Source organism: Ammospiza caudacuta, chromosome 20 (genome assembly GCF_027887145.1).
Source record: "Ammospiza caudacuta isolate bAmmCau1 chromosome 20, bAmmCau1.pri, whole genome shotgun sequence".
NCBI lineage: Eukaryota > Metazoa > Chordata > Aves > Passeriformes > Passerellidae > Ammospiza > Ammospiza caudacuta.
This window is the reverse complement of record NC_080612.1, coordinates 10371689-10396287: the sequence shown is the minus strand read 5'-3', so window position 1 is coordinate 10396287 and position 24599 is coordinate 10371689. Positions and strand designations below refer to the sequence as shown.

The following is a 24599-nucleotide window of genomic DNA, read 5'->3' as shown; positions in this document are numbered from 1 at the left end:
GAGCAACTCAAAAACTACAGCTCGTTTTGGACTCCCAAAATAACCTTGGACCCCCAAAACTACAGCTTGGTTTTGATCCCAAAATAACCTTGGACCCCTAAAACTACAGCTTGGTTTTGACCCCCAAAATAACCTTGGACCCCTAAAACTACAGCTTGGTTTTGACCCCCAAAATAACCTTGGACCCCTAAAACTACAGCTTGGTTTTGACCCCCAAAATAACCTTGGATCCCCAAAACTACAGCTTGGTTTTGACCCCAAAAATCCACACACAGAACCTGCAGCCTTGGAGCAACACACCAGGCTGAACCAGGTTTATTCAGAATACACAAACAGTATTTAACAGTAAGGTATACAAATACCAATCTATGATGGACTAATTATGGACTAATTATTTCTAGAGAAAAATCAATCAGGATACTGTAAAATGATTTATCCATTTACAACAACATTAAATGACATTTGCTACATTAGATTTTAAAATAAGTTACTTGTGGTGATATTCCTTCATGTGAAGAAACTCAGACTTATTCAGGATATAAATGGATTTATACTGTGGTGACCATGGATTATATGAGTTAGTTCACAGCACAAAGCTGAGAACTCAAAAACTACAGCTTGGTTTTGACCCCCAAAATAACCTGCAAATTCACACAGAACCTGCAGCCTTGGAGCAACACAGCAGGCTGAACCAGGTTTATTCAGAATACACAACAGTACTTAAAGCCAGGTGCACAAATACCAATCTATGATGGACTAATTATTTCTAAAGAAAAATCAATCAGGACACTGTAAACTGATTTATCAGTGCCAGTACCACGACATGAAGGCTGAATGGGCTAAGCCCATTTGTTTATTTTGTGTAATTTAACTCAGCAACATGATCTGTGCTTGGTTTTACTTCACCTGGCAAAGTTTTGAGGGTTATTTTAATGCATTACTTCACTGAACCAAATGCAAACTTTGCTTTTTAAGAACAAATACAAGTAACAGTTTACAATTTGCTTTGTTTAACAAGTCAGGCCTGTTCTTTGACAGGACATCACAAACATCCCCAAGTGCTTGCTCTGGTGGGTGAAGGAAGAGAAAAGAGCAGGAAAAGGCCAACAGAGCTGGGGCTGTGTCCCTGCATGGGCAGGTGGAGGTGGCACAGCCACACCTGGATCAGCTCCTGCCCTTCCCTCTCCAGCACTCTCCTCCATGGAAAGAAAAACCAGAAAATGGATAAAAACATTTTCTGCCATTCCACTAACTTGTTTCTCTGGTTTTATGAGAGGAAAAATTGTAATGAAAGCAAAGACATTGCTCACATCATCCAAAAAACTTTTTCAAGTTACATTCATGTTTAACATCTCTAATTCCCCACGTCTTAAAAAACAAACAAGCAGAGAAAATACCAGGTGGTCACTCCCTGCTTCCATCCCAAAAAAGACATAAAAATGTTTTTTAAGCAAATCTCCCGTCCTAAAAATCTCCTGTGTCCACTGAGAGTCTCTCTTCCACCTGAAACAGCAATAATTAGAATTTTGCAGGAACACTTGCCATCTACTTTCCTCCTGACCAATGCCAAGGAACCATAAAAGTTTGTGAGTGCAGGAAAGTTAAAACATGAAAAGCCATTTCTTTTCTTTTACAGCTGAAAATTCTTCAATAGAAGCAGCACTGAACAGGGCAGCACTTCACTCACTTCAACAGCAGCAACGAGGGCTGGGGGTTTAACACAAATAATGCACAGGGAAAGGCCTGGCTGAGTCACAGAACAAGCTTCAAACTCCCCACTCCTCCCAGCCATGTCTAAACACAAAATTCCCATTTCTGAACCCACAGGAGAAAGATATTATGGCAGGATTTTATCTTTGAATGCTCCAAACATTCCAAGTGCAGTGTTAATATATAAATAATATTAAATAAGCAAATTTTTATTAGCTGAATTTTACCAAACTAGATCCTGCCTATTACAATAATTTATTAAGGTCATTCTAACGAGTTCTTTGAACTAAATAAGGTCACTAGACATGAATATAACCCTTTTATTTTCACATATAAATACTGCATTTCCTCATAAAAGCCCCCAAACTGCCAATGAGACACGATCAATATTTGTACTGCTCAATTATCATCAGGATGCTGCCACACAGAAATTGCTCAGGTGACCTGTTCTGCCTGAACATTTCTGTGTGCACTTACCAAAACTGCCTTCCTTGGATAACACTGAATAAAAAAGGAATCATTCCAGACTTGCTCTGTCTCACAGGGAACATGGAAACATATTGGGATTGAACAGTGCAGTGTGAATGGGGATATAATCAAAACTAGAGATAGAAAAATGGCACAATAATACAGTGCAAGGGATGCTTCCCAACTCTGGTTAAGCATAATAATAATTTAAATTAAATGTTAAAATAACAATAATTTTCTTAGAAATCTTGCTTTTCCTAGAATACGGTAAATAAGAATTTAATTTTTCCAGCAATCACTTACATAGCACAAGATTCTTTCTCCTTTCAAGGGACACAAAACATACAGGCTTAAAAACTGCTACAACAACTAGAAATTCAATATTGAAACACATCATTATTCTGAAATGATAAAAATATCTCAATTTGTTGAGAAATACCTCAATTTGAGACAGGAGAAGTGGAAACTTCAGCCAAAGAACTGCAAAATGTTTGTATCATTAAGTTACATAAAGGCCAGAAAATTGTAATTGAAGTGATGATTTCCTTGGTGTAAGAATAAAGGAGAAATCCCCCCCATGGCAGCCAGGGGAAATAATTCCCATAAAAGCCAAACTCCAGCAGTGCCACTGCTCCCAGCTCCCAGCCCCAGTGAGTTTATTGGCCTCTGCTGAAGTGAAAGAATTTGATTTTCTGCATTTTCTGCTGTGTTTTGGTCAAGTTCTGCTGCCTGCTCCGTGATGAATTCCCTCTCCTGCAGCAGGATCAAAAGCATGTGGAGAGGTGGAAGTGCAGCAAAGCTCCCTGGGCAGGGCACTCTGCACTTCAGAGTTGCCCATTCTCAGCATTTCTCTTTCTTTTCAGCTCCCCAAGGGAAGAACAGTAAATTATGACTTGAACTAAACAAGTCACACTTGGCTCCAAAATCAGATTTTCCTACCTCTACTTTCAGGTCCCAGAGGTAGGCAGAGGAAATCCTGGTCACAGCCAAGAAGTCATTTTTGGCTCTGAAATAAATTTTCCTGCTTTACTGGAGCCAAACTCTACCATTGAGAGCACCAGAGCTTTGAGCAATCCTTGAACATTTTCTTTTATATTATTTTGTTTTAGCAACCTGATTCTTCAGCAATATGAAACCCTTTGCAATAACACAGAATTAGGGGTTGGCCTCTTGCTTCAATCAGTTTTGTTTATAATCAGGTCTGAGCCTGAATCATTTCTTTCTCCCTAACCCTGACAAAGTGTTTTAGACTCTTCTCTTTGTCAAAAGCAGTGAACCTAAGATACAATATGCCTAAAAATGTTGAAGTGAAACTAAATTATTATCTTTAAAGCCTCCACAGAAATTACTGTACCTTATAAAAGCACACAGTTTCTTAGGGAATTCCAGTGTTTGCCATTTAATACCAGGATTTGTGGTATATACTCAGCACAAACATATGGAAAAACTAAAATTGGATATTATTCATCACACTTGACAATGAGTCTCTTGCCCAAGATTGATGTCTGGACCCAAAATGCTACACTTCAAAATATCTAAGAGAAGTTAATTAACAGTATGTTAGCATCAGATAACACATCTGTAGGATTATCCATCTCTTGCTGTCACATTATTTATGTTCCTTAATATTACAGCTCAATCAAGTTACAAATCATAAAACATATTTAGAAAGCAGGTTGATCACAGACAAGTCATATTAGTGGAGATGAGCCAACATCAAAGTGCCAAGATGAATTATTGCTCTCCAAGGGTGCAGTCCCACAAACCCTGCTGCCTGTGCTCAGGGCTGGGAGCATTAAAGGGATCACTCACCAAGAAAAAGCTCTGTAAGGAGTAAGGGGTTATGGAATTGAGGCTTAAGAGGACTTTTATTAACCCAAAATGCAGACATTCAAGCCTTTTTTCATGTAGAAGCCCAGAATTTTTAGTGATTTAAACCAATCCCAGGAGCATAGAATTCATGGCTGTTCCAAGGGAATTGGTAATCACTTGCATTTCCTGTTTTTAAAGGAATGTCATTATCAATCATCTTATCAGTTTCCTCCTCTGATACCTCTGCTGGGCACCCATTGCTGTGGGAGAGCCACAGATTCTCCATTTTCTGTCCAACCCAACCTGGCCTGTGCCACTCTGGTTTGAATTTTATGGCTGCTGGAAACTCAAGGTCCTCCCCAGAAGTTCCAGGCTTTGCCCAGTTTTCTGCTTCACCCACAAAATCCAAGGAAACACCAACCAAATGTGTGTAATTATTCTCTAAATTTAAGTGTTTCATTTGGGGATTCCAACTCCTTTCCTGAGCTGAAAAAGATGTTTAATCTTCCAAGTTTCTTTTATATTTCACAAAAACACTAATAAGTAGCCACCTCTTCAAAGTGACTTCCTTCACTTTATCCTTCTTGCAGTTCAGCTGATAAAAAAATGAGCATTAATCCAGAATTGCTGGGGATCTGATAACCCTAAACCTTCAGCAAAACAAACCTTGTTCAATATGAAGCCATTTAAAATAAAAACGATTTCTTCCAGCATCCTGAAGCAGCTCTGCCATGCAGATCTCATGCTGAGACTGGTGCCTGCCCTGCTCTCATCCAGAATTGATCACTGCAGAGCTTTGGGCATTCCCATCTCTAAACACTCAGACCTTGAGCTGGTTGCAATTTGGCAGCCACTGTTTCCAGCCCTACTGAAAAATTTACAGGTTTTCTTCAGTCTAATTTTAAAAAATAGTTCAACAGAACACTGATTTTTAAAATATAGTTATCAGAAACAGGCTGCAGTGCTGTGATCCTGTTATTTGAAATTTTTGGTTGACCTCAAGGTAAAATCAAACCATAACCCACTGTGTGGATAATTCACCCATAACACATTTCATTCAACCTAATTTTGTATCATTTAGAACCCAAACCCATTGATTTTCAGGAAATCATTTGGCATTAATTACAAAGTTCCAGCCATACAACAAAGGATTTCCTAAATACCTTGTCAGCACATGCCCCTAAACCCAGAATTTCCAACTGCAGAAAGAGACTGAGCACTGTTTAATGGGAATTCTTACACTACAGTGGAGTGCATTATACTGCAGCAGGACAAAGAATGTTGTGGCTGAGTGAGAGCTCCAAGGAATTCTGCACACACTGGAGGAGCTGCCCTCAGCCTCCCTGGCCCTTGTAGGATGTGGTTTTTCCCAGCAAGGCTGGAATGAGGCACATGCTCAGACAACAAAGAAGCCTTTGCTTGTTCACTTAAGCTCAGAACACATCTCTCAAACCAAAGCTGAGTCTGTTTGGCCTTTCAAGTGCAAACCTATGATTTTCTTGTTTGATTTGGCATTAGGGAGAACCAGAATCCAGCTGCTCTTGGTATTTATTTATTCTGTGATCCATCACTTTGTTTCTTGGCCTCACAGAGCAGTCCCAAAGAGGAGCACACAGGACAGGGCAGTGACAGTGACTGGCAGCACTCAGTGGCACAGACCCCCAGAAAGAATTGGGTTACCCAATAATAAATCTTTTTTCAGCAAGCAGAAAGCCTAGAAAAATACTTTTCTATATTTATTGGCTTTCTTTTCCTTTCAGCTCTGCAGTGCCTGCTCTAATGGAACATCATCCCTGTCAGACAAGTCAGAGGGAAGGAAGTGTTGAGGTGGGCAATTACACAGCACTGCAACAGGATGCTGCTTTCACCACCTCCTGAAAAACACAAATACTTTCAGATTTATTTAACTGCAGCCACTTCCAAATACTATTTTTACAAGGGGCTTACAAGTTTTTGCCTAAAGTTACATGAAGCTTGAACATTCCAAATAGTGCTGTCCTCAGTATCCAGGAAGAGTTTATGTTGTGTCATAAATTCATGTTCAAAACTGCAAGCTAATAAAGTAGCACAGGCTTGGAAAAAGTTCCCAGTTCCACTCTGTGCTGAAGTGGGAGAAATAATTACATTGAAGAAGGCAATGGGATGAGAAAGGTGAGACAGTGCAAGCAGCGAGGCATACACAGTTATACTGTAAAATAATAACATAATTAAACAATCCTTATCTTTCCACCTGTTTTCTGCAATAACCTGCCTTATTTAAAGCAGTATTAAAAAGTTTGTATTAAAAGTTGTTATTTTCTGCAATAACCTGCATTATTTAAAGCAGTGCTCCACCTCTTACCTGTGCAAGGTCACTCAAAGAAGTCAAATGGGACGGAGAGAAGTTCAAAGGTAAACAGAGAGAAAAGATATTTTGTGCCTATTTAGTGTTTTGAAGATGACATAAAAGTCTATTTTTTGTGCATATTTAGTGTTTTGAACATGACATAAAAAACTATTCTAGTGGGTTTTTTATTTTAGTAAACTAAATATTTAGTGTTTTGAAGATGACAAAAATCTATTTTGTGCATGTTTAGTGTTTGGAAGATGACACAAAAATCTGCTTTGTGCATATTTAGTGTTTTGCAGATGACATAGAAATCTATTTTGTGCATGTTTAGTGTTTGGAAGATGACATAGAAATCTATTTTGTGCATGTTTAGCGTTTGGAAGATGACATAGAAATCTGTTTTGTGCATGTTTAGTGTTTGGAAGATGACATAGAAATCTATTTTGTGCATGTTTAGCGTTTGGAAGATGACATAGAAATCTGTTTTGTGCATGTTTAGTGTTTGGAAGATGACACAAAAATCTGCTTTGTGCATATTTAGTGTTTTGCAGATGACATAGAAATCTATTTTGTGCATGTTTAGTGTTTGGAAGATGACATAGAAATCTGCTTTGTGCATGTTTAGCGTTTGGAAGATGACGCAAAAATCTGTTTTGTGCATGTTTAGTGTTTGGAAGATGACACAAAAATCTGTGTTGTGCATGTTCAGTGTTTGGAAGATGACACAAAAATCTGTTCTGTGCATGTTCAGTGTTTGGAAGATGCCATAAAGCCAGGCCAGGCCTGAAGCTGGTCCTACCTGCAGGTCCCTGACGTTTGGGAAGGGGATCCCGATGGTCACCACGGCCCTGGCGTTCTCATCACAGAAATCCAGCCCCTCACTGACCTTCCCTCTGCACACAGCAATCAGCAGAGCCCCATCTGCAAGAGCACAGCAACACTCAGCACGCCAGGGAGCAGCTGGGATCACAGAAACTTGCACCAAAACCTTTTAAAGGACTAAAGTTAATATAATATAATACTGGCTGGAAAGGGTGAGTGGCTGTAAAAACAGGGACTCGTTAGAGGGATGAGATTAACTCCACTTTGATCAATAACATTCTGATTTTGACCATCAAACAACAAAATATTTTACACTATATAATACAGGAGTAATTAATTATGTATCTACAGCAGAATGTTGAATGTTAAACCTTGAATTTTACTTTAAGAGTCTGCACCAACTCTTTTGAATGGTGAAAAATGTACCTTTTTCTCCTTTACACTTGATTGCATCATAGTAGATTTTCAGCAGCTCATCAAAGTCACTTTTGGCCCCTCCCTGGGGCTCTGCAATGACAGTTTTAACATCCTCCAGGTTCCTCCACAAGCCTGTGTGCATCCAACGGTCCTTTAACTTGTCCAGCATCTGAAAACCAACACAAAAATCCATGAACTGCTCAAATAAAGCACACAAAGACATTTCTTTCAGTGAAGTTTCATTATTCAGTTTTGTATTTGTAAATGCAAGTTTTCCTACCATGCACAGAACCTCAGCTGTGCAGCAGTTGGGAAATGGAGGGGCACTTATTTTGCTAATTAGAGATAATGCAGATTCTTGAGTTGCCAAAGCAAAACTCTAAATCTATGAGAGTGGCCATTTAAGAGCTTTTTGTGCTATTCCTCAAAGTAATGTCATCCAAAAAAATGGAAGTTATCTGATTTTTCGATTACTAAGTAAGATTAGAAATAAATTTCAAATTAATTTGAAACAAGCCTTTATATCTTAAACTTCCAGAACTTTTCAATATTTGAAAATTTACATAGAGAAGTTGGGGGGGAGAATATTGATGTAGGATTTATCAGCCTCCTCAGGTTCTTGGACAGCCCCTCAGCTTTACTACACCTCCCAAACTCTGAACTGTGCACATTTCACTCCAAGTCAGAACATGTTCAAATAAACTTGTCCTGCTTTTAATGCAAATTCTGAAAATGCTGCATTACAGAAATCAGAGTTTAAAATTAGCACAGAACCTGAAGTCAGTTGGGTGGGGGTGATTTAGCAAATTTATCAACTTCTACATTGAATTTTATCAAGTCAGGGAGCCAAAAAGTCCCTCCTTGAGCTGCACAGAGCTGCCCTTGAGAGAGGGGCAAGGCAAGGAACACACCCAGGGTGCACCAAGGAGCTCTGGGTCAGTGGGCAGAATGCAATCCTTTAGTTAGAACTCAATCCTTTAGTTAGAACTCAATCCTTTATTCCACCCTCCTGCTGCTCAGTATTTTCAGTGTGTTACTGACTCTGTGCAGTTCACAGATGAGATTTAAACTCTCAGGTTCTGCAGGAAGGGCTGTGCTCTGTGTCTGCACTTCCCTCCTGAAGACTTTTCCACATTTTGCTCCAGGCTGCACAAACTGCTCCCTCTGGAAGCTGCACTTGCCCTGCTCCATCCCCTCACTGCAGCCCACTTGTCTCCAGTGCACCCCAGCCAGGATCCCAGGATCCTGAATGGGTGATTATTACAAAAATAATCTGTCCCCTGTCCAAATCCACAGTTTCAGTGCTACAGTGAAGCAGAACTAATGACAACTAATTGTTGTCACATTGGAGAATTTATAGGAAACTGGTGACAAGGCCCTTTGCATTTTTCATGTCCTCAGCATTAAAGACCAGAACTCATTCTCTGGCATGAAGAATTTGAATGGGTTCCTCACAAGAGGGGACAAATGCTGTTATTTCACATTTTCCTTGGTTTGTCCCAGCCTCTGCTCAGGGAATTACTCTTGCTTTACTACTGATGTGACACCATTAGCAAGCAAGCACAGAGAGAGTAAGTGATGAGTAGTAGGAGCAGCTGAGCAGCTGTAGCTGCAGAATAAATCATCTCTGCTAAATGTGTCTGTCCTGCTGTCTGTCCCTTCCCTCCCAGCTGCCATTTCCTGGCAGGACCTGTCTGTAATCTCTTTTTCTATAAAGGCTGTACCCTGTGACTGAGCAATGAGTGTCCATCTTGCCAGCCCAGCCTCAGTTCTTGGATGTGCTGCGGAGATAATTCTGGGAAAGCAGAGAATCAAACACATTACAGCTCTCAGTGCACCCATCTGGGATCTGCCAGGGAGGGGAACACCATTAACTTCCAGATTTCACTGCTGCTCCTGCTGCTGGGCCCCCTCAGCAATCCCTGCTGGGCTCCTGGCACTGCCAGCCATGCCAAGGGCAGCCCAGGGAGAGAAATTGGGCAGGGCTCAATTTCACTTTTACACTCATGAAACCACCCAGCCTTTGACTTCCAAGGTCACTCACCCCTGATTTTCTCCTCTCCATGGGATTTCTCCCAACACACCCCTAGGAAAGGTTCTTCCTCACAAAAATTCCTTAATCCCTCAATGCCACTTCATTTCCCTCATATGAAGGGAGCAAAATTTATATTCAGAACTGTAAAGATGGCAGGAGAAAACCTTTATCCAAATCTTAAGAAAATATCTTTTCTCTTTGTGGGCTCCCCAGTCCCTCCAGGCAAGTCTCCCTTGGACCAAGGTTCAGCTTTCTTGTTCCACCACCACAACAAAAATCTGTGATTTTGATGGAAAGATGGGAATTATTTATGAAATCTTGGGCAAGAATGGAACAATTCATTTAATTCACACAACAGCTATTACCTCTTCCATTAATGGAGTTTGCTAGATATGGAAACTTTCCTTGTATCCACAAAAACACAGGACCCATGGCCTGGACACACACTAAAACAACAAGAATTATGGAGCTGACTGAATACAAATAAATAAAATATAGAACACACACATGCCTCAGAAGAGCCAGGAACCAAGTGCGGGTTTCTCATAAAAAATTATTTCACTTTGGGTTGGAAAAGTGCAAATGGGAGCAAGCTCTGATGCCAGGAATCACAGGAAGGAACCATTAATGCCCCCAGCCAGTCACTCCTCCCTCCCAGGGGAATAATAGTTCCTGCACTGGAAGGCAGCCTGGGTATATTTTATTAAATCCCTTAAAAATGGATTCTCAAATGGTTTATTAACAAATGGTCTTCCTCCAAGAGAGCAGAAAATCTTGTTAGAAAGAATCTGTCATCTCCCCATGCACTGAGGGACGTTTACTGGGTGAGCTTTTCCCTTTTATTCCTGTCTGCAATTTAGAGACACCTGTCAGCTATGATCCAGAAAAACCTGGGGCTCAGGGTGTAGCTCTCCCACCAGCATTCCCTTCGGAGCAGTTTCTAGAATGTTCTGGAAGTTTGGGGATGGGGGGAGCTGTTTCTGCTTCCCTCCAAGGCCAAACCCTCCCGTGTGTGCCCACAAAGGAGCAGCTTTGCCCTTTTCCATTTGCTGCTTTGTTTTATACAGTGCCAAAAATCACATTAGGAGGCTCCCAGGTCATGAAGCAAACCCAGAGCTTTGTTTAATGGATTTCACCCTAAGGCAAGTGGGTTGGAATTTCCACCATTGCATCAAACTTGGAGTTAACTCCAGGTTGCTGGGGCTGTGCTTTCCTGCAGGATCCATCACCAGGAGTAGAAAATAGCTGAGAAAAGAGGAGTCTAACAGAAAAATTCTGGCTTATTTAACTCTTTTCTTGCTATTTTCTTTACATAAAATATTCTTTAAATATTTTAGCATTGATTCATGTCATGAATGGACCACACCTTGTCAGCAGAGGAAAAAAGGTATCACAGAAATAATCAAAAGTGCAACAAAACACCCAAAAATATCCAAGGATGCTCCAGAGCAGTGCAGGCCTAAAAGGAAAATGACCTAAGAAGGACCTGACAGCAGAATAAACCAGCTCTGGCTTTACTGGGTAGTTTAACAACTCTAACTATTTAAAAATAATTATCATTGCAATTGCATTGTGTCCTTGTGCACCTGTAAAACTACAAGCTCATTTCCCCACATTTATACAATAACTGGAGAAAAGTTATTTCAAGGTGAGCAGAACTTACACAAACATCTTGTAACCCTTCTTAAAAATCTGCCATTATACCCTAAAATAACCCCACTCCTTCAAAAATCTGCCATTGTACCCCAAAATAACCCCACTCCTTCAAACTTTGCTTTTTTTGAGCTTGGCTCTATGTAATGATATAAAGTTGCACTTTTCATTGTTATTCAGATATTCAGGTAGTTGGAGGGGAAAGGGAAGAGCCATGAGGTTTTTGTTAATAAAAATCCCAGTACTGGCAGCAGTGTCAGTGCAAAAAGTCTGAGCTCCCCGAGGGAGCAGCATTGATCTAAAAGCCTTTTCCCCGTGCTTGCTCCCAGGGTTTTCTCTGTGAATAAGCACTGCTTCAAATCCAAGCGTGTCTCCAGTGGGCTGGAAATGTGTTTGAAGGGTCAGACACAAGTTCTACAGGCAGGCAGGCAGCACAAAACTCCAGAGATGCCAACAGGAGCTGGGCACCAGGAGCTGACTTGGGGCTGGGCACCAGGATTGAGCTGGGCACCAAGAGAACTTCTGGGAGAAAAGGGGGCTCTGGGCTGATGGGAATGAAAGGGGGGACTGGGACACAAAGGGGGGACTGGCACTGAGATGGAGCCCCTGGCACCCCAAAGGGAGCCCCTGGCACCGAACAGGGCTCTCAACCCCCCACCAACATGGAGAGTGCCCCAGTGCTGCTCCAACCATTGCTCTGCAGTGTTTGTATCTGGCCAAAACAATAACAGGTAGCACAACCAAAGAGGATTTTTTTTTTTGTTTGTTTTAACTCTGAAAACTCTTAAATTCAGAAACATTGTCAAGAAGAAATGCACTCCCTTTGCTTTGTTACAAAATGTTTCCCACCATTTGGGCTGCCTGCAAAAAATCCAAGCACAGGTTGTTTTGTATCATGGAACAACTCAGCCTCCACCTGCATCAGCTACATCCTCTCTGCCTTTCAGTGAAAATAAAAATTTTTTAAAAATCCATCCATTCTGACAGGTCCTTCTGTAGGAGGCCCATTGTATTTTCCACTGGAGCAATCTCTGCTGCTCCCAGGCCCAGGTGTTTTTCTCATGGCTGATTCCAGGGCCATTGAATTCCCTCTCAAACCTTTCTCTGATTCCAGAGGCACTGCACTCCCTTCCAGACCTTTCTCTGATTCCAGAGGCATTGAATTCCCTCTCAAACCTTTCTCTGATTCCAGAGGCATTGAATTCCCTCTCAGACCTTTCTCTGATTCCAGAGGCACTGCACTCCCTTCCAGACCTTTCTCTGATTCCAGGGGCATTGAATTCCCTCTCAAACCTTTGATTCCAGGGGCATTGAATTCCCTCTCAAACCTTTCTCTGATTCCAGAGGCATTGAATTCCCTCTCAAACCTTTCTCTGATTCCAGAGGCACTGCACTCCCTTCCAGACCTTTCTCTGATTCCAGAGGAATTGAATTCCCTCCAAACCTTCCAGGAGCAGCTCTGCTGAGCCAGCTGCTTGCCCCCAGCTGGAAGTTTTAGTTCCAATCCCAGGAGAATCAGCTGGATCAATGTTCTACTTCCATTATGGAAGGATGGAACTGTCCCTATATTAGTGATAATCCTGAAACATGTTCAGACATTAAATCAGGGCATTGCTTGACCAAAGTGGCCTTAAATTCCTGTTATTTCAAAGAGTGGGGAGTGGACCTGGCCAGGCTTCACCCACTTTGTTTGGAATTACAGGTTCCTATTAAATAATTTCTTCAATGATTAAGATGGTTTGGAAAAGTAGAGAACTAGCAGAAGTTATTTGAGAGTTCTTGAACTAAAAACGTTGCCAAAACTTGGTACCAATAACCCAGAATCCTACAGGCAACTGAACTCCAGGAATACTGGAACTCTTCACTTTGGGGAAAAAAAGAAGGATTTACAAAGAGTTTACCAATGTGGGGTCACAGGAACACTAATTTATTCCATTTTCACCTTTAGTTAAAAACAAACAAACCAACCCCAAAACAAAACCAACAACAGCAACAACAACAAAAAAAGGGCCCTGGAGGTTAAAAGTGAACAGAAAGGAAACAGGAATGAAATGGGAACAAAAGATGGAAGGGACAAGAACAAACTGCCTGGAAGGATTGGTGTGAAAGGAAAATTGAGTTTCCTTCCAAAAATAAGAGGGAAAATATTTGGGCTAACTATCCAACAAACCCTAATGTCCATTATCCCAATCTCTGAAATCACTTTTTAATAGTTCTGGGGTGCTATTCCAAACAGCACCATGGAAAGCACAATGTCCCTCCACAAGAGCAAAAGGGATGAAAAGCAAGCAAAGAAACCCAACCACATTTATCAAAATCACCAAAATGATTCCACACTTTGGGAAGGACTAGAAGAATATTCATTCATCTCTGGGCCACAAGCCATTTACACAACTGGCAGAAATAATTTACATTTCACCTTTTCTTCTTCTTAATCACCCCACTCACTTTTCCAAAGGTCATTTTAATCATATTTTTCACAAAAAAAAAAGAGGAAAGCCTCAGTTTTGCTTAACACCCAGACATTTGCACTGCTCTGGGCTGGGGCTCCAGCAGCCAAGAATAACTGAGGCCATTGAATTATTTAAAGCAGTTGTTTGCACTCAATTAGATTTTCATGAAAGGTTAAGCAAGAAACTGATTCACAGCCCCTCCCCATGTTTATGGGAGGGTTTTAACACAGGAAAAGTCATTTGAATGACTGAGCCAATGCAAAATATAAACTTTTTTCACTAAAAAAAAGGTATTTTAAACTTCAAATTTCATTCTCTCAGCTTCTAATTCTAACAGATTTAATTTCAAGAGGATGGGAAAATATCTGTGCCAAAATATTTCATTTTTGAAATAAAATTTAATTTTAAAATAGAGCTTTAAATTCCCACTGTTAATAGGAAACTGGAGAGAAATATTAAACATCCATATGAATACACATGCACAGGGTAATAAAATAACCAAAAATAAATTGATTTAATGCAGCATTTTAATGGAAACAGGTCAGACAAGGATGTTATTCTTATCAAGGAGAGGCTCCAGCTGCTTTCTCCTGCTCATTTCCCATTTATTGCACCAGGGGCATCACCAGCAAGGTTCTGAACCTGCCTGGTTCCCTCAGTGCTGATTCCAGGTGAATTCCTGCCTGGTTTCCCTTCCCAAAGAGCCACAGAGCCTCTGGAATGAAATGCTCCATAAGAGCAAAATAGAAAATACTAAAAAAATTAAATTATTAATTCAAGGGGCTGTGCAGGGGCCTGGAGCCATGTCAGACGTTTATTCTGATATTTTCCATTTCTCCCAGAGTTCTGAAGGAAGATCACAGAGACTGAGTTGTGCTAACAGGTGCTCAGGGAGTCCTCAGCACTGCTGGGAAAAGTTGCCCTGGACTGGAACTCTCCAGCACTGGGCTATTTCAGATTTGCCTCCTCATCTCTCTGTTTCTTCACAGCAGAAAATGAGTTTGAAGGTTAAAACTTTAAACCATGGAGGTGGGATTTTCAAGAATTTCCCTGGAAATGGTGTCTTTCTAAACTGATAAAAATTGCACTTATTTTCTCCAGGAGAATTTTAAATAAAGTCAAATATTTAGGACCCAGAATGGTGTTGAGATCCCCACAGATGGTGGGAAATGTGGGGTAAAATCTGTGCTCATCCACACAGACACTGCAGGGGAAATTTAAAAAAGGAAAAATTAAAGGGATAAAGCTTTATCTCAACCAAACCCTGAGCAGGGTGAAAATCTCTGTATTACGAGCAAGGCTCTGATCACCATGTGCACACCCCAGCACAATCAAAGGTGAATAATTCATCAGCATTTTCCAAGGCACAGTGTGCATCACTCAGCTCGGGGGCAGCACGGGGACTGCACTGCCAGGATTTCTCTGTGGGGACAATGACAAAGTGTGCTCAGCAGCAGCAACCTGGAGCACTGAAGTGTGTTCCATGTGCCATAAATCAACCCTGCAGCCACAGGATGTCTCTCTGCTCCCAACATACCATCAATTTTTCAATAAGCCCCTTAAATAATGGAAAACGTGAACGGCGACAACAGTAATGAAAAATGAAATGTTTTGCACGCCAAAGACTTCACAAAAACACTGTTAATATCTTGCTTCTGCAGCTAAAGAAGCTTTTTTATAGAAATTTTCTCCCCAAAACCCAACATGATTGCCCCCCAAAGAAGCTGGAGAGTTTTTGTTCAGGCTTTGAGCTCTGTGGCAGCTGGTTAGGAACAACCTGCTTCAAACCAGGCTTCCTTTTGTGGTTTTAAAATTAACCAAGACAAGGAGTTCTGTGTTCCAGGAACTGCTTGTACATCCACCCTAGGCTATCATTACACCTTCCCATCCCAGGGAGGGAAAACCCTTCATGCAAAGAGAAAAAAATATATTTTTAAAAGGAATGGTTTAAATCCTGGTCTGGAATAAAAAGCAAAATTATGAACTGGTCATGGATGAAGTCAGAATCTCCACTGCTGCTCTTCCCCAGCCAGAAAAGCCAAGCTCAGTCATCTCTGACCTCTTGGTTTTTTCAGAATAAAGGGGAAAACCAATCCAAGGCAGCCCCTGGGATTATCATTCACTGGGAGCCTGCCCAGGGTGCCAGCTCTGAGCTGCCTCTGCTCCCTTCCCCAAGCCCAGTGTCCCAACAGGAAATACTTCATGTCCTCCACCACATTAATGAGACTATTCTAAATAAATCAATCAAGTAATACATAAATAACCTAAGTATTTATTCCAGGTTTCCATCTCGATCCCTTCTCCCTCCTTCCCTTCTATCCCCCTAAAAAAAATATACAAAGAAAGAAATAACAGACTTTTCTGATTCTTAGGAAAATAATTTCTCACCTCATGATCCAAAATTGGAAGTAAAAGCTGAAATTGAAGTTTTTACTGCAGTACATTGCAAGTCATTTGTTTGGAAATATTTTTGCTAAAAATTAGTCCATTACTGAGCTGTAAAATGAGTCAAAGTGCAATGAATACTCTTTGGAATTCATCACTCACTAATTAAATGTTCTCACACAGGAGCTTGCCTGCCCTATCAGAAGGTAAAACTGAGGCATGATTTTTCTCTTCTCTAAGATAGGAGTTGTTGGCTCCCAGACCTCCCAATGATGTCAAATTTCTCTCAATTTAAAACAGCCCAAGAACTCCTTTCAATACATTTCATATTCAGCTTCTTGTATGAGCTGTTTCACTGCTGATGCAGAACATGCTCCTGAATAAATCCTCTCCAGTTATTTCCTCTCATATCTGGTGGTTTTCACACATGAAGGAGTCACACCAGGCACTGAATCTTTCCCAGACATGGCAAAGGGACCATGAACTCTGCAGGTTGCAAAGATTCAGAACATTCATGTCAGAATAACCTGGGCAGGACACACCTTCCCAAGAATGATGTTGTTTGTGGATATTATTCCCTGTTCACAGCTGCTCTCCCTGCCTTTCATTAAAACCTCCTGAGGAAAAGGACATGTTCACTCTGTTTTTACTGTTAGGAATCCATCATTCACAGAGTGCAAACTTCCTGACTGTGAAAACTCATTTTCAATGCAGTTCCTACATAAATAGGAGGAAAAATATGCAAGCAGCAAGTGTTAATTACAAGGGAAATTGGAGCACGTGTTAACGAGCTACAACAATTCAGCTTGCAGCACTTTGACAGTCAGACTCAGAAGTGAGAAACAATAATAGATTTTTCGTTTATTTTCCTGATGCTGTCTGCTCAGGGTATTTAAATTAACAGTGCAATAAAATATTAAAGTGCCCAACTCTCAGGGTGTGAAATTCACAGGCCAAACACTCATCTGCCAGCATGGCAGATAATTTTTTTAGACACAATACCCAATAATCTGCCACGACTGTCGCTCCGGATTGGGTTCATGTGCCGAGCAGCACGAGGAGCTGCTCTGTGTAAAAAGCAAATGCCACAGGGCACCTGAATTATTGCACAGCCCTTGCTGGTCAGCACTGCAAGGCAAGGACTAAAGGAAGCCACGAGCAGGGTGTTTGTGCATTTTCTGCAGCTGCAATTCAAAGAGAGCCAAGGCACAGGTGGGGATCTCCCCTGGGCTGAGAGAAGGTTCCAGAACAAGGAGGGACACAGGGAAAGGGCTCGGGGCAGGGACAGCACAGAGCTCCAGCCCCAGTGCAGCTGCTGGGGCTCTGCACAGCACCAGGAGCCACCACAGGGCATTGCTTTCATGTCACCTCACCCACAGGGGCAGTCACCCAGAATATCCACCTGAGTGAATATCACCTCTGCAGCTCCTTGGTCAATTCACACACACAGAGCCAGCTAAGGATGCTGCAAACTCACACCACAGCTTCAGGACAGCAGCCACAGTGAAAAAAATCAGGATTTCCAGAGGAGGATCTTTAGAGATTCTCCAATTACAGTCAACCACTGGAAAATATATTTTAAAAAAAACCCAGAAACAAGAAAATGTTTCATCCCAGAGACTGAAAATAAAAAGGGATAATCTTGGAATGTGCAACATCATCCCTTCCCTTGAGCTGTCTCTGACACTTGTCTGACCTCCTGAGGAGACACCACAGTTCACAAAGCCACCTGGAAACTAACTAGGAAAAAAAGAATAAAAAGGATAAAAAATTTTCCTTTGCTCAGGAGCTCACAGAGCAGCACAGGAACAGTCCCAGGGAAGGGGGAAGAACCCCCAGAGGCTCCCAGGTCAGCTCCTCTCAGGTCCCAAAGCATCTCAAACATTTGGATTGTCTCTAATTCCCCAGAAACCTGGAAATCCCCCCATAACTGGGCTGCACATCCATGATCCTGTCACACTATTTAAGAAGGAAACCACATTTTGCAATTATCCAGATTGTCAGTTACCATCTCCAAAGAGAAAATTTTATCTTGGCCTGCTGTTGGTAACCAAGTGGGGAAAAAATAACCACAACAATAACAAAACTCAGACAACTCAAGGTCAAAAAATTCTAAATGAAAACCTTCTAATAAATCATTAATGATAACTTTAATGAGCCAACACCTCAGTTACTCCTCTGCAGAGCCCAGCATTATTCTGGCTCTGAGTTTGCTGCAGTTCCACAAGAGATGATCCTGCCAGGGTGGGAACTGCCAGCTCCAGCTGCAAATTTCATTTGGCACAGCTGGATTGAACTGATGACACTAAAGATAAATATTTAACACCTTGTTAGACAAAAACTCTAATTGCAATTATTTTTATATGGAGTTTATCATTCCTTCTGCTCCTGTTTTTCTCCATTTGAAGCAATTTCTCACCAGTGGCCAAAGCAGAGCAGTTGTGAGGGAATGGTTAAAATCTTCCCCCTCACACAGGGATTTTTACAGACATTTCTATGCCCAAGTCAATGGGAAAAGCAAAGTGTAGACTTCAGGAATCACATGGAGATTTACAGAGCTCTTGGAGCTCTCAGATAATTGTATTTCTGGATGACTGTGAGAGCCTCAATACCCAGACAGTTTATATGACTGATATTGAAATGATGGAAAATAGAGAATTAAACTGAAAGTAGATACTGCATATGATTAATGGGAACAAAACCCCCCATAAAACATAAAGAAGCTGAGATAAAGTTCAAAAGGAAAACTTCCACTGCAGGGGAAGAGTAAAAAACAAGCAATGAAGAAATAATATGGACAAGTAAAATGAAATTCTATCTACATTTATTAGGTGCAAATGTTGAAATGAATAATTTGGGAGCCATTAGAATTCAGCTTTTTTTAGAGCTCATTTTCCCCAAACCATGGCCCACAGACAGAAATCACTTCCCTGAGATTTCCAACACAGGAAGGACAAAGGACACTGCAAGAGTTTTTCCTTCTAAAGAGGAATGAAAGCCCAAAGGGTCCCTGTGGTGTCAGAGCCCCAAAAGAACTTCTGGAATTTGCAGGGCCCTGCTCAGCCCAGAGTGCCAGGACAAAGCCAGGTGTCCCCAGGGGTTGTTCAGTGACTCCTCCCTCACCCTGCTCTGTTTTAGGCTCAGCTTTGAGGCAGGAGGGTGCCAGGAGCCCGTCCCTAAAGCCTCTCCAGCTTTGGGGTCTCTCTGTCACAGCTCCCTGGCTCACACAAATGAGGCTCCTGGAGCCAGAGAGAACCTCTCCCTTGGGAGCAGAAAGCAAATGCTGGCCAGAAAGTGACATCATTACTAATTTACAATTATTTTGTAACTCACTCCTGAAATGCCAAACCTGTTCACAGGTAGCTTCCTTCCATGCCAGGGATGCTGGGCAACATCTGAAACATCTAAAATTGGGTGACACCTTGAAACATTCTTGTTTCCTGCAGCATTTTAAGGCTGTAACTGTGTCAGTTACATTCTCTAACCCTAAAATTATGCAGAAAGTTAATGCTGATGTAACTTGAAAGAATAAATTTCTGTCATAAATGACACAAACAGATCCTTACAGCCAGCAAATATTTACACACAGGAGTAAATCTCTTCTTCAAAGCCCTCCTACAGCTGTCAACAGGAGCATCAAGGAGATTATTACTCCTGATGAAGCATTTATCCCTGCATATAACAGAAATACCCAACAGAAAAAGTTCAGCATTTTTATGGAATTTAGATAATTCCTCAGAGCCCCATCTGTGGTGCAAAGAACTATTTTCCTATTTAATTTCAAGTTCACCTTTTAACTGCACAAACCTAATGGTTTCCAATTATTCCTCTGTATATAATACAAGCAAAAAGAGGCTGTGGAATGTTTCTCTCTTATCTGGATATTGTCATTTTACTGTCTCAAACTTCTAAAAACAAGCTTTTGGCTGGGGAGGAAACCAGCCAGCATCAGACCTAGTGGGGAAACCCTGCACTTGCTCAATGTCTGTGGCTCTTACATAGTTCCAGATGTTCAGAACATTAATAATGCACTAACTCAAAACCTCTTTTTGAAACTTTAGAATGTGCAAATTGCATTAAAACCTCTTTGCCCTCATTAATGGTATTGTTACAATCCCAGTACTCTGGAAAATGTTTTTTGGCATTTGTTTAACTTTGTGATATTGCCATTTACTCATTTTAACAGCCAGTGTTCAAATCTTAATGCTTTTAATAGGCTGGGCTAAACAGACTACCATCCTTTGGAAATTTATTGAAGTAATTTATTAAATAAGGAAAAGTTGTCTGAAAGCAGCATTGCTTTGTTTTATTGATGGCAGGAAAAATGGGTTTCTTATAATTTATTTACAAACCCACGTTTCAGGAAAGTTTTAGAAACGAAAATATTGTCTGTTCAGAGTCCTATTCATTACTGAAACAAGAATTTCTACCAATCTCAGGTATCTCAATAAGAAAAGGCTCTGTGTGAAATGAAGAAGATCCAGACATTGAGAATTAATCATGAAATGAAATCCCTCCCTCAGCCTGCCCTACCTGAGGGTGCCACATTCACCTCAGGCCAGGTTAAATCCACGTGGACACAGCCAGAGGTTAAACTGAGCTGATTCCAAATCCTTGCCCTGAACCTGAACATTCTCAGCCTGTTGAAATGAAAGCAGCCCCACGCTGCTCAGAGTTAATTAATATTGTTAATTCCTGCCTGTCTGGAGCTGTGGGAGGGTGCCAAGAAAGCTTTGTCAGCACAAGGGCAAACAGCACCTGCAGAGAGGGCTGGGCAGGTTTGGAGGACACCTGACACAGGGACAGGAGCCAAGCAAGAGGGACAGGAGCTCCAGCCCAAAGGGATTTGCTGTCACCCAATCCTGCTGCTCCCCCTCCAGAAAACATCACAAAACATCTTCCCAGAGAGCAGGAAATGGGGTGAGACTGACAGAGCTTCAGCTCTCAACCTGCAGCTCCTGAAGTCATGAGACAAATAAAAACTGAGCATTTTTATTTACATTTTATAAACTGGGAAATGCAGCGTTTATTTTTGCAAGTGGCAAAAGTTGCTGCGTGTCATCACTACAACCTTACCCCAAAATTCTCAAGGTAAGCAGCCAGTGCAGTGCAGCATGAATCATTTATATGCTAATTTATGCTAATTGTGCCACTATTCCATGATCATAGTTTGGGTTGCAAGGAACCTTTGACTGGGATCCAGTCCAACCTCCCTGCAAGGAGCTCAGGTTTTCAAGCAGAGAATTGTTATCAGTTCCTAAGTTTTCCTGTTGAAAACACTCATTCAAACCCTTTCCAACTCCATTTGTACAAATCCTGCTTCCAAGTGATGCCTCCTCAATTAGCAGATCCAAATTAACCAACAGTGCCTCAGAGAACACAACAAACCAGGGCAACATTAACATCATCATCCAAAGCTTCTTTTGTTTAAAAAAACCCCACTAAGAAAGGTCAGTTAATTCATCATGATGGATTAGCACTAAAATTTATAAGCATTAGCATTTTTCTCCTTGCTGGCAAGGCTGACTCTGATATGACACATATTGAATGAATCATCCAAGATGCAGGCACCAGGCAAGATATATCTTAATGCAGACAGGTTGGCAACATGAGCCCTAATGGGCCTTATCTTAATCTTGTTTAAAAGCATCTTAGATTTCTGGGCAATCTTTTCACCTTCTGATATTCTCTTTTATAGAGTGGTTTTTTGCTGGAGTTGCTACTGATTTCCACATAAATGCATTTTTGCTGCATAGTATCACCGGTTTTAGGAGCCTTAAAAATGATGGAGCTTTGGAATTTAGTGAATGTTAAGATAAAGCTGATTTTTTTAAAAAGTCAATGTGCCACAAGTCCAACAATGACATTAAAAATTTCCCTGTTTGTGAATTTCCCCACATGAACCATCACAGCTGTTCATAGCAGACACCTATCAAATGTGGGCATGAACAGCTGATGGGCTCTTTGCCCATCCATAGATTTTCCTCCACTGCATTAATTCCATGTATTTGCTATACATATATTTTAAACAGCCACTCTTCAATTAAAAATATATTTATTCAAATACCTGATTAAGATAAAGGGAAATTTCTATAGTATTGGTTTTTTCTGCATTCACATTGCAGGTAGTAATTCCAAACTGAAATCCAATGTACACACCCAACTAAATTCCAGCTCCATCAAATTACCTGGATAGAAAGTACTTAAAATTCAAAGCATTGTCCTCAGCCTTCCAGACAGGAAAAAAAAAAACCCTTTATTTGTCACTTATTCCAAAGTTGAAGCTTCAATTCATAAAACAGATTGAGCCATCAAAAAATCTGCTTAAATCATAATAGTGAGGTCCATGGCCATGTGGATTAATCAGATCTTGACAGCCTTGAAAAATTCCTTTGAAGGCTGCAGCTTTCTAAAGAGAGGCAGCAATTTCCTGTGAAAATCACTTTTGAAATGCAAATATTCTTTATGATGATGAAAGAAAGAATACTTTGTTTTCCCTGTATTAATGTGCTTACATTATTCTGTATTTCCAACATATTAATCTCAGCCTTAAAGGCAACCCAATCCCAAATAAAAGCAGTAGGAAGAAAAAGGGCATCCATAGAAAAATATTGGCAATGTGATTTTAAAATATCATCCTTCAATTGTCTGCAATTTCTATTTATCAATACCTTGCTGGGCTCAGGGAGTGTTGCTCCAAAGAACAGAACACTCAGTGTGTGCAGGGTGACCTTTCAGGGAGCCAGAAGGGCAGGGGGGGAAGGCTCCAGAGCTGGCCAGCAATTGTTTTCCTCCTTTATTAAATGTCATTACAAAGTCTCTGTGTACTTGCAATTCACATGACTATTCTCATAAAAACTTTCATAAATATTTGTCAGGTCTGGATATGGAAGATCAACCCTCCAACATGACACACTTGGAAAGACAATGCTGGAAACTGAAAGATGCTCCAGTTAAATTCCAAAATAAATTGGAGATTTCTTGTAAGATCATTTCCTTTGCATGGAAGTGCAGGGTTTTGTGAGGTTAAATAAATTTATGGTCAGTAATCTGCTTTTTTCAGGGGCTTCCATTACCTGGTCTGATGTGGTCACCTAATGGTTACTGGCAGGAATTGCACTTAAAGACATCCAGGCAAGACACAACCCTCCCTCTGCAGCCTGCCAGTTAAATGATAAAAGATGAAGGGATTGTAAAAAAAGAATAAATAGCTTTTATTTAATTTTGTAAAATATTCTCTGCTTAGGAACCTTAGGGATGAGCAGAAATGTCTGAAAATCTATTTCCACCATGTTGGGGTTTTTAATCATTTGGTAGGATTTTTTTAGAGGTCTTTGTGTTTTGTCTGTTAAGATGATTTTTTTAAAAACCATAAATAATCATTTAAAAATTAAAAAGTTACACCCTTTCAAGCAGTACAGGAAAAATGAGTATGAGTTACATAATTATCTTGCAAGTTTATATTCCTGTTCCTGACCATAAACAACAGGAACAACAAATAGAGAAGAAAGCAGAACTACTGGGAGATCCAGATTAACCATAATTAGATAACTGTTGTCAGTGAAATTAGATATTACATAGTTTGAAATGGAGAAATTTGATTCCTTTCAGCCAATGTCAGTGAGCAATTCCCCTGACTAAAGAAAAATACACTCCAATCTCCAATGCAGTGAAATGGAACAAGAAACAAGGGAAGGAGAAATTACCTGGATGAATTCTGCATTCTGGTAGCACAGAAAGAACATGCAAAGACATTCCTGCTGCTGATTTATATAGAAAGTATCATTTCATGATGTGATTTTTAATTTTTTTCTTAATAAACAATTTCTAAATCTTCAGGGAAACAACAAAAGGAAAATTTATGGATCTGGCTGGTTTTATGGTAATGCTAATTGAAATGATTGTCTGTGTTAATAGGTGCATCTGTTGAGAAAAACCAAATATGTTTGCTCATGAAAACAAACCTGAATGCCAAGAAATAACAATACAATCCCCCCGTGTTAATACATTTATTTGATAAATATTTCTGTATATTGATGTATAAACCACAGTGCAGAAAATCACCCAGTGCATTTTCAAAGTGTGTGTGGTTTGAGGGGAAGAACAGCAATTCACATTTCCCTACCTTATAGGATGGCAAAAAGCACAAAATTCCTTGGCCAAGTGTCTGACAGACCGACAGCAGCAGGGCTCCCACCTCGTCCTGGAACTCGAAGGTCTCGGTGTGCTGGAAGGTGGCACAGAGCTCCCGCCCGCTGGGGCCCGTGCCCACCGTGCCAACCCACACCTGGGGTACAGGGAACAAGGTTAATGTGCTGGAAGGTGGCACAGAGCTCCCGCCCGCTGGGGCCTGTGCCCACCGTGCCAACCCACACCTGGGGGCACAGGGACAAGGTTAATGTGCTGGAAGGTGGCACAGAGCTCCCGCCCGCCAACCTCCCACCGTGCCAACCCACACCTGGGGTACAGGGACAGGGTTAATGTGCTGGAAGGTGGCACAGAGCTCCCGCCCGCC

At 41.0% G+C, this 24599-nt stretch overlaps 1 protein-coding gene across 1 annotated transcript in view; it reads right to left on the bottom strand.

The window, feature by feature from the left end:
- BRIP1 (BRCA1 interacting helicase 1) overlaps positions 1-24599 on the bottom strand; it is a 55554-nt gene that overhangs the window by 17565 nt on the left and 13390 nt on the right. Inside the window, exons 13-15 of the mRNA XM_058818051.1 lie at positions 24210-24371; positions 7568-7727; positions 7119-7240 (exon numbers count right to left, since the gene is read on the bottom strand). Of these exons, the coding sequence (XP_058674034.1) occupies positions 7119-7240; positions 7568-7727; positions 24210-24371 (444 nt within the window). The remainder of the gene's footprint in view (positions 1-7118; positions 7241-7567; positions 7728-24209; positions 24372-24599) is intronic.